At 43.9% G+C, this 10,832-nt stretch overlaps 1 protein-coding gene across 1 annotated transcript; it reads left to right on the top strand.

Moving 5' to 3' along the window:
- Window positions 1-1,778: 1,778 nt before the first annotated feature.
- On the top strand, window positions 1,779-10,165 carry LOC123022446 (vomeronasal type-2 receptor 26-like). The gene is made up of 5 exons (XM_044428145.1): window positions 1,779-1,846; window positions 5,270-5,387; window positions 7,755-7,982; window positions 8,855-8,981; window positions 9,237-10,165. Exons 1-5 carry the CDS (start codon window positions 1,779-1,781, stop codon window positions 10,163-10,165), a joined length of 1,470 nt encoding a protein of 489 aa, XP_044284080.1.
- The last annotated feature ends 667 nt before the right edge of the window (window positions 10,166-10,832 follow it).

The following is a 10,832-nucleotide window of genomic DNA, read 5'->3' as shown; positions in this document are numbered from 1 at the left end:
TACCAGATGTAACACCACTTTGAAGAGTAGAAACCCAAAGGTCTTCTGTTGCTATATCTCTGGCAGTTTCTTTCATCACTGCTGCCTAATATACAGATGGACCAGCCACACCCCATGGGATCCTACACAAATTGAGGCTGGATGTCCAGGAGGAGATGCCATGCAGCAGAACATTCCAGCAATAAATTAGGGCTACATAAAACTGATGGAAAGACAAGATGTACTTGGATTCCTCACTCTCTTCCAATCACTGTAGATGAGCTCAAGAAAAAATAAGACAACAACTTGTTCCAGCGTCTATAAACATTTGAACCTGTGTATCAGGTACAAATGCCTCAAGCTCCATCCATCTTTGTTTACCATTCCTCCATGTCTCCCTGGCTGTTTCTCCCTCAGCCCCTCCCTCAACCTTCTGTCTGGAGGACTGCTCCTGGGGGCCTGGGGAGCTCTCTTGGCCCTCAGATACCTCACCTCCTCCTCTAGGAGGAGCTTGTACCGAGGGCCAGTGTATCCCTGCCTCTCCTGAGAGAGAAGGGCAAACATTCACAGGTGTTGCAGCAGACAGCAACACCTGTGATTCCCGCCAGGGCCATCTCCTGGCCTGACATTGGGTAGCCCTCACAGGCCCTACCTTCTTGCCCCGCCTTGTCTGTCCTGCACTACCCTTCTAACTTTACTCAGCCAGTTCTACCAGACAAACACACGCACATACAAACAAAAACCAAATTTAAAAAAATTAATTAAATACTGTCCCCAAGAAAGAGAGTCCCTGGGCAGCCCGGGCTGCAGTTAAGGGATGCAGACAAGGGATGACACCGTTGGCACCACCAGCAGCTGAGTGCGGCTTTACAGGCCTCAGAGGCTGCGGGCCCTGCCCCTCTGCTTCCTCCTGGGCCTCTCTGACCTCTGTGGCCCCTTTCTTCCTCTCCACTGCTCCTGTCCCCCCACTCCTCTGCCCAGGTCCTGCCTTGCCTTCACCAGTTCCCTGGCCAACCGCAACACTCTCCCAGCCTTCTCTGCTCTGCCAAGAACCAACTGACATTTATATGTGCCAGTTCCTGCCAGAATATTTTCCTAATTGGCATTTCCTCTGTGTCAGCTTGCCTCCATTTTGTATAATGTCCCTCCATTTCTTTCTATATTAAGCACTTGCTTCTAAAAGATAGACTTCAGGACATACAGGCAGAATAAGACACTTGGGACTCTGCTCTGTGTAACAGATAGATATTACATCAGGTCCAAAGAAAGTCTCCTGTGTTCTGGGATGAAACACTTTCTAGCAATCTATTGGTGATACTAAAAGGAGAAGATGTGGGTGGCAGGATTAGGAAAAGGGAGCTCCAGGGAGAGAACACCTTGCTCTTTCCAGAATGCAATGCAGAGAAGAACATGGCAATCTGGCCAAGCCTCCACAAAGTTTATTTAGACACACGCACCATTTGGAATTGTAAAACTGGGGCCATAAATAACAAGAAGTAACACCTCCATCCCTTTTTGTATTCTTATCTGATTAGTGTGACAATATTGACCAAAGAACTGTTTATAGCAAATCTCCATGTTCTGTTTCATACTGAAATTATTAATCAGATCTGTAGCAGATCCAAGAACTACTTAGGATGTAAACCTCATTGAAATTGCACTGTTGACCAGTAATAAAACCTTTTGGAGCTCCAGCATGTATGGAGAGTCTTTTGGTGTTCAGAGAATTTGATTTTCAAGTCCAAAAGAAAGTGGTCACCCTTTTCTCTTTCTCTCTAGACCTCCCTATACTTTTCCACATGGGGCTGGATAACTCCAAAGAACTCATGCTCAGTATCCTCATGAAAACTCCTTATACCATGTGGCGGTGAGAGAATTTAACTCCATGGCTTATATTCCCCGATCCTAATTTTATGGGATTAACATTGATATTCAGATCATTATTCTTGCTCCAGCGAGACATGCACAGAGCATCTTGCTAATGTTGGTGGGTCCTCATACCTGAGTTGGGGAAACAACCCTGCCCTCAATGGTATGATAGCAATGTTTACTTACACTAGAGAATCCAATGCCATGTACTAGAGGATTCTTCCATCTTCTGTGTGACCCACCACAACCACTTCCTTTCCAGCATCTCTTCCATGGGTTGTAAGTCCCAGTATTTAGGGTATTTAGTCCCCAATATCTTCTTTTTGTAGCTCCCTGCTCAGCTGGTATTTTGGCACACTTATGGCTGAGAAGATACATACAGGGAAAAGAAGACATTTGGACCCATAGTTTGACTGGCAGGTTTCTATTATATCAGGTAGGGCAAAGCCTGTCCATGGTCAGATAGGGAGGACTCATTAGGAGTGAAGTGAGGTAGTACTTGAAGGTAGGTACTCCATTTGTTTATGTAACACCAAGAAAATTCTGGATAGAGTATTGTGAGAAAGGTTTTTCTCATGTTTCCTCTGGGCATGTATAGAGTATATCCCCACATGACTGAGTAACCAACTTTTGAATGCCTAGGCCTGGGCTTTTGTTGAAATACACATATAATGCTTAGAAAGCTGTACCTAAGAGCATAAGAAAAGCCATGCTGGATCAGGCCGAAGGACCATTTGGTCCAGCACTCTGTACACATGGTGGCAGATCAGCTGCCCACAGGATCCCTTGAGCAGAATGGGTGCAAGACCTCCTCCTGCCCAAGCTCCTCAGCAACTGGTGCATGCAGGCATGCCACTTCTGGTCAAGGAGGTAGTTCCTAGCCTCTCTTTTCATAGAAACACACTTTTTAAATGTCTGCATGGAAATTTTATGTTCATAGCTACATTTCACTTCTCAATGCACATGCTTAAAAGTGTGTGTGTTGTTACAACTGATAGCTCAATGCTCAGAGAAGATCTGAGAGTTTGCCTGACCTGCACATTGCTCTGGATAGGGCTGTGATGAAGCTCCATGAATACGTCCCTCCATGGAATCCATACATTCACACAAGTCATCTCCTGCCTCCTGTGTCTTAAAAGTGACCTGAGCTGAGAGGAAGTCCAGGATCACTAGCAGAATAACTGTTGTGCAACCAGCAACCTTCTTCTGCATTACATGCCCCATTACATGCAACAGAAAGTTGCTGGACATGATGTGGAAGAGGGACACACAATCACATGGGGCTCAACTCCTGGTGAATGTTAAACAAGTGCTGGGTGTGCTCACCAGAATCATGGATTCATGGCCCTCACAAATTGGACCAGTGTCTGCAGAGCCAAGGCCAGGGAAACTGATGGAGTTCCCAACCTCCCCGCCAATGTTTCCCTCACACACACCTAGCTCTGGGTGGTATTGCATCTTCAGTGAAAAGGATCTTAAGTTGCATGACAGAGATGGCAGGGACAGGACATGAAAACACATGTGCTAGTCAAAACACACTACTGGGATAGATAGACTGAGAAGGACTGACAGACTCAGTAGGAGGCATCTTCAGATGAATCTGACCAGGATAGGGATGCAGGTGGACCAACACTGTCCTATTTCTTTCTTCTGATCTTATGCCAATCCTTGTAAATTTGGAAGGTTAGACCAAGTCCTCAGACTGCTTCTCTCCAGTATAGTTTATGTGCAGGTCATGCCCTACAGGTTGCAGGTGGAGAACCTCAGGACATGCCCTGTAGATTGTATGTTGAGAACTTCAGGCCTGAGTCCCAAATGCAGGTCTCTGGGGTTCTTCACAGAGCCACACCCTGCTGCCATGACTCAAGGCCCATTTCTCTCAACTGCTGACCATTTGGTGGTTTCTAGGTAATTCTGTAGCCCCCTCACCTTCAAAAATGTGGAGATGTGTCTTCTGTGGCATAGTTATTAGAGGTAAGACTTTTAAACTGAAATGTGCTGATGTCTCTTTAATACTTTGGTCTCACCTCCTTTTCCTTTTAGCCACACCCACCACTGCAATATGGCCCCAGGAGCATCTCCAAAATAGAATGTAGTCTCTGGCTTGATGAGGTTCTTCACTCCTGCTATAGAGGGGCACCACCCAGACATCTTGAGATGCTTGAGGTGACAGACCCTTGAGAGATGCCAAAGCAGAGGATCTGCCCTGTAATTTACCAAATTACTGTTGCCTTGGGTAGCCCAATGGATAATCAGGTACTACCATGCAATTAAATACCAAAACAAAAGCTTCATTTCTAAGGTGATATGATATACACACTCTATAAAGAATCCATAACTTGCTTCCACCCAATCTAAGGCAGACACAGTTCTGTGTATTCACACTATTTTATAGGTTCTCCCTAGACTGATGTTCTTTGTTGTGGTCCTTGGTGATCATGAAGAGGCCATGTTGGGGACTGGTGCAAGATGTATTAGGACTCCATCTGATGTTCCTTTTGCTGTTGCTACATTATGCTTCTGGCAAGAGTTTGAACTCCTCCCTGCACAGCTGGGCACCAACAGGTGAATCTCATTTGCATAATCCTTCAAATGATATTACCATTAGTGAATTTGTATCTGTGTCACTCGCCAACATCCTTCCACCAGAATTCATGAAACATCCACGTTCTACAATAGATGCTAAGTAAGTGTATGCATGTGTCTCTCTCCCCCACCCCCTCAGCAAAAGTTTGTACTAGGCTCAGTGGTTCTGATTTGCAAAATAAATTGGTACATTTGAGAACCAGCTTGTGTCTGTTTTTGCTTTTAATTTCTTTCCTAAGCCCTGACCAAGCTATCAACACTTGAAGATCAGTCCTGATTAACAGAAATACCTGCTGCTCTTAATTTAAGAAAAGCTTGAGTTTTCTTGGGGGTACTGGTAGAGCAGGTATTCTCATGGAAAAATCAATAAGGGTACAATCCATCAGGATGTCTATCACCCCCCTGTCTCAGAGGATTATGGACATCCTGTAAGGAGACTGAGGTCTCCCGTAGCTAAGGTCTCCACACCTCAGCACCAGTTCCACATAGCTCTGCTAGTTCAAGATTTGCATGGCCTTTACAAAGACTTAGTTCTTGTATCCTTGGTAGGAAAGTCAGTTCTTTCTATCTGATTCATGCATCGTCCTCATTTGTTAAATGGGATAACCATACAGCAAACCGAAACAACTCCATTTAATGCTGTATAAATATCTCATTGCAGCATTATACCAAAAACCTACCAAAACATCCTGGCTTTCATTTTTGCCATTCTTCAAATCAATAAGGATGTTGAATTGTTACCTAATACCACACTGGGATCCAGGATTTACAACAACGCTTTTCACACAGGGCTATCCTGTCAGAACACTCTGCATATTCTCTTCTCTTTGCTAAGGGATCACTCCAATCACAGTGATGCCTGGGAAGATAAATTAATGGCTGTCATAGGAGGACTCATCTCCCACAACTCCATCCAGATGGCCCACATCCTGAATACCTACAAGGTGCCACAGGTATGTGTTTAGAACGAACACTTTAAAATGGGCAAGAGTGCATCAATACCTGGAATAAGAACCAGCAACATGGAGGATCTAAGCAGCATGACAGTGATGAAAACCTTGAGATTTATTTCTTCCATATCCTGCTTAGAAGCTACACCTACCCTGCAAATAGACAATGGCAGGAAAATATGCTAGAGGAGATGAGATTGGACAGTTTTCTCAAAGGCCGAAAACTTTGTTGTAAGATTATATTGAATGAAGTAATCATATTAACCTTGGAAACCTTTGGTTACCAATCAATCTTTTCTGGTCAAGCGTAATCTATATACCACTATAGGTAAATATAGATATAGATATATTGAACCATATAGGGATGGTTCTGAAACTGTCCTTTTGTCCCTCTTAGCTCAGCTATGGCTCCTTGAATCCAGCTCTGAGGGACAAAAATCAATTCCCTTCTTTCTACCATATGGTCCCAAATGAAGATGTACAGTATGCTGGGATCATTCAGCTCTTCAAGCACTTTGGATGGACCTGGATTGGCCTCATTGTTTCTGATGATGACAGTGGAGAAATCTTCCTTCGAACCCTGAGACCAAGTCTTCAGCAGAACAACATTTGCATTGCTTGGATTCAGATGATCTCAAGAGTGACCCTGTTTTTACCATTTGCAATGGTTCACCAAAAACTGAGCCCAGTTCATGTAGTACTCACACTGAGTGGAGTCAATGTGATTCTTGTTCATGGAGACAGTGAATCTATGGAAGGTTTACGACTGGCTTTAAACATAAAAGAATTTGTTTACAAGCATCCTACAGAAAGGGTGTGGATCACTACTGCTGAATGGGATCTCACAGCTTTAGGAATTATGAGAGGATTTGCCACAAAATCCTTCAATGGAAGCTTGTTGTTCAGACCACATACAAATGTGGTACCAGGATTTCAAGCATTTGTGGAGAAGATAAATCCTTTCCAGTCTACCTTGCATTTAATCAGACCATTCTGGGTTACTGCATTTTTATGTTCCTTCCCAGTACACAATCTCTATTTCCCAGACACAAAAAACTGCACTGGAAAGGAGAAGTTGGGAAGCCTTCCCAGAACTGTGTTTGAAATGGAAATGTCTGGCCAAAGTTACAGTATCCACAATGCTGTTTATGTTGTCGCGCATGCCCTCCAGGCCATGGCTCTGTCCAGAAGCAAACACAAAAAAGAACGAGATGGAAGAATGCAGGGTCCTTGGGAAGCTCAGCCATGGCAGGTAGCTGCACTTCTAGCGGGCCATCCGCAATTCATCTTCAAATACCATTGAAGAATTAACCACAAATAAACAAAGGTGCAACCACAGGTAAATCAAGGGCAGAACATAGACAGGTTAGCCCATGTGATTTATGAGGTCAGAACAGAAAATGAAGCACTCACCCTGTGTCTGGAACAAGGCAAGGAAAGAGTCCATAGGCCATGTCTCATCCACACATTTATTTTAGTCCCCCTTCAAGTCATCTACAAGAGGATGGCTTGTCTCAGATCTCTTGCTCACTGATGCTATTCCCTGAGTGAGTACGTATATTGTAAGAAAGGAAGGCAAGTGATCTTCATCTATTCAGCACCTTTCATGAGTGTATAAACCTCCATCATACCTCTCCTTACTCATTTTTCGAAAGTCAAGGAACTCCGCACAGGTAGGTTCCTTTGGTTGAGATGCCCTTATTATATCTAGAGAGTAGAACAAAAATAATGTAATGTATTGAGACATGGACCACCATCATTTTCTTAAATGAAGCAGTATTAGCCCATTGACAGCACAAACAGTAACCTCTTGATCCCATTTAAAAAAAGAACATGAGAAGGATTCTTTAAAAAAAAAAATGATAGAGCACTGCAACAAACTCAGCTTTGTCCTCAAACCCACCTGGTGGTCCTGTGATAGCATCTGATAATCCCACCCACAATCTCAAGGATTTGTCTTGCTCGCTTTGCAGCATGATGGGTGTGCTACCTTCTGTCCATGGTGCCTTTTGACATTCTAAAACAGGCAAAGAGGGCAGTTTCTACCCCAGGGCAGCCCAACACCCAGTCCAGGGGCACCTCTTGCCCACCTGTGTTGCTTCTCAGGATAGAGGATGGACATTAGGCTCCTACACCTTCATTTAGATGGTGCCTATGTCAGATTTTAGAGGGTCCATGCAGGATCCTTTCTCCTGCAACACTGAGAAAATAGGTCTTGAATGGACAGTGCACTGTCCACAGACATGCAGGGTAGTTTTTGGCTTCACTAGTTGATATTGCTTGATATTTTCCTCACATTGTGCATATATGCAACATTAAGCCATTCCTCATCATCTGACTGTGTTGTCTGATTTTTCACTTTCTTCTTAGCTTCATGTGTTTCTGAGAAACATCCGATTCAACAATAGTGCTGGGGAAGAAATATTCTTTGATGACAATGGGGACCTGGCATTCGGATATGATCTCATCAACCTGATCACTTTCCCAAATAGATCTTTCCAGAGAAGACACATTGGAATTATTTACCCCCAGGCCCCTGCTGGGAAAGAGTTCATCATTAACAGAAGTGCTATTATTTGGAATCACAAATTTCATCAGGTAGAAATAGTCACTGTCACTGTCATTTTCCATTTGATAATTTGAAGTCAGTTCCCAGTGGCCTAAGATATCAGAAGCATAAGGAGTATCACAGGGCTGACTGCTTTTTTTCTTTTTGGTGACAATTTTTTAAAAAAAAAGAATTCGAATGTGTATCTTACTGAGATTTCAAGTGACCAAACCTCTATTAGCTTTTAATTATTTTTTAAATGCAACACACCATGTAAAGCTGCTTTGTATGGACATTTCATACTTGTACAATCCTCTTTCAAGGTTTTAACACTCAGATTTGGTTTTGGCTCCAAATGTCCATTCACATTATATCAAAGAGACATTAAACTATGTATATGGCTAATGTGATCATTCAGTTCTCACAAGTTCTGCATTAGCATTACACTTTCACCTAAATAGCTGCTTAATTTTTTCTCTTTTTACACCCAGAAGTGTCAGTTCCTGAAAATTAAGGGTGATGCTAAATGCATTTGATGGCATGGGGTGTCTTCCCTGATACCTTAGGTTAAATCTAAATTGCCTATGTTACAGTGGGATTGGGTCCATGCCTACACCTCCTCCCCACCAAAAGAGAGAGCAGGGTGGGAGGGAAAGGGAAAGTGAGCAGAAACTAAATATTGCCCAGCTGAGTGAATGGGGAACTGTGACTGATAAAGCCAAGGAGCATCTTCACCTGAAGTCTGTGATCAGACTTGGACCATTCTGATGCCTCAGTACCATTGTTTCTGTCCGAAGTTGCTGCTCTGATGCAAATTCTGAGATCTGATTCTGTCCTCATGAACAGGAAAGGTAGACAATTATGGCAAAAAGGGAAACAAGCTCATTTCTTTCCCAATTTCCCTCTTTGTGCTTTCCCTTAGATGCTGCCGCAGTCCACCTGTGTGGAGAGTTGTCATCCTGGCCAGAGCCGGTTGGTCCAGCAGGGGAAGGAAGTGTGTTGCTATGAATGCATTATTTGCCCCCCAGGAAGGATTTCAATCCAGATGGGTAAGGGAATGATTGTCATGTTTCTTAGATGAAAAACAAGATGTTTCACTGCGGGTATTCTGTCATCTTATCCTTCAATAGCTGAATATGTTGAGTGGGAACAGCAGGATTATGCAGAGGAAATGCTGACACAACGTGTGTCACTGATGCTAAAGGAAGAGGGATTGTTACATGAGCTGCACTTAATGGATTCTAGCTAAGTGAAAGGAATGTTTGCGAATCTTGAATTACTAAGCATTTTCACATTGCTTTCAGATGAGGACCAATGTGAGCAATGCCCTGAAGATCAGCATGCAAGCAAGAATCAGAAGCAATGTATTCCCAAAGAAGTAATCTACCTTTCTTACAAGGAGCCCCTCGGAGTGGTTCTGGTCTGCTTGGCTCTCTTCCTTTCTGTGATCTCAGTGGTGGTGGGGTGGACCTTCCTTCAGCACCACAACACTCCCATCGTCAAAGCCAACAACTGGAGCATCACATGCACCTTGCTCTGCTCTCTTCTGCTCTGCTTTCTTTGCTCCTTCTTGTTCATTGGAAGGCCCAGTAGGGTGACCTGCCTTCTGAGACAAACTGTCTTTGGCATCATCTTCTCCATCGCTGTATCCTGTGTGTTAGCCAAGACCATCACGGTCGTGCTGGCCTTCATGGCCACTAAGCCTGGAAACAACATAAGAAAATGGGTGGGGAAAAGACTGTCAGTTTCAGTCATTGTTTTCTCTTCTCTTATTCAAGTGGGCATCTGCACTGTGTGGCTGGCAACTTCTCCCCCCTTCCCAGAGTTGGACATGCACTTCAAGGTTGACACCATCATTGTTCAATGCAATGAAGGTTCCCTGCTCATGTTCTACATGGTCCTGGGCTGCATGGGCTTCCTGGCCACCATTAGCTTCACTATGGCTTTCCTTGCCAGGAAGTTGCCTGACACCTTCAATGAAGCCAAGCTGATCACCTTCAGCATGCTGGTCTTCTGCAGTGTGTGGGTGTCCTTTGTGCCCACCTACCTGAGCACCAAAGGCAAGTACATGGTGGCTATGGAGATCTTCTCCATCTTGGCCTCTGGTGCTGGCTTACTGGGCTGCATCTTCCTCCCCAAGATGTACATTATTATACTGAGGCCTGAGCTGAACACCAGAGAGCAATTAGTGAGGAAAAAATGCTTAGGATATGCACAAGGAGGAAGGAAATAACATCCTCTGGACTGGCAGCATGAGAAGGAACGCAGCCTTCAGAAAGCAGACTTCTCTCACTTGACTGAAAAGAACTATTTCCTTGCCTGATTTAACTAGAAGTGTCTCCCCTTTCCATGGAAAGTGGTGACCCGTCCAGTTGGAGGGTGCGCTTGGGTGAATTCAGGTGGTGACACTTAAACTTCCACTGTTTCTCACAGCAGAGTTGATTGGCAATTTAAGGTGAGGCATTAAAAGGCTGAGAACTGAGATTTTATACAAGCATTATCTGATATCTGATGATCAGATTCAGGTTCCTGGACTGAATGCAAACACAGCCATAGGGAGTATGCAGAGAACAAAGCCAGGTGCAGGGAAAGACATCCTGTCTGCGGTGCAAAAAAAGATCCCTGGAAGAAGCAAAGAAGGTGTGTCTATGCAGACATTTGCCACCAGAGGGCAGGTTACTCCTGCAAACCTTTGAAACTGAAATGAAACTGCTCTTTCCAATTCTCAACTGCACAGGAGGAGGAGAAGGATGCAAGCAGCTTTGAGTTCTCTGTAAGAAAAAAGTCACGTGATACAGCAAATAAATAAATTAATAAAGAAATAGATTTTATAGGTTTTTTTTTCCAAAGTGTGGAAGGCAGTGAGGAAAATACAGAAACACTGAGAAATCATTATAGGC

Source organism: Varanus komodoensis, unplaced genomic scaffold (assembly GCF_004798865.1).
Source record: "Varanus komodoensis strain SLA01 unplaced genomic scaffold, ASM479886v1 scaffold190, whole genome shotgun sequence".
In the NCBI taxonomy this organism is placed as follows: domain Eukaryota; kingdom Metazoa; phylum Chordata; class Lepidosauria; order Squamata; family Varanidae; genus Varanus; species Varanus komodoensis.
Note: the sequence above shows the minus strand (reverse complement) of the source record. Positions and strands in the feature narration are given on the sequence as shown.

What these genes read in the sequence shown, in the direction of transcription:
- LOC123022446 (XM_044428145.1), top strand. Translation starts at nt 1,779, where the DNA reads ATGGGGCTGGATAACTCCAAAGAACTCATGCTCAGTATCCTCATGAAA. An exon ending in ATACCTACAAGGTGCCACAG is followed by an intron (nt 5,388 to 7,754) that starts GTATGTGTTTAG and finishes CTTTCTTCTTAG; the next exon opens with CTTCATGTGTTTCTGAGAAA. An exon ending in AAGGATTTCAATCCAGATGG is followed by an intron (nt 8,982 to 9,236) that starts GTAAGGGAATGA and finishes CATTGCTTTCAG; the next exon opens with ATGAGGACCAATGTGAGCAA.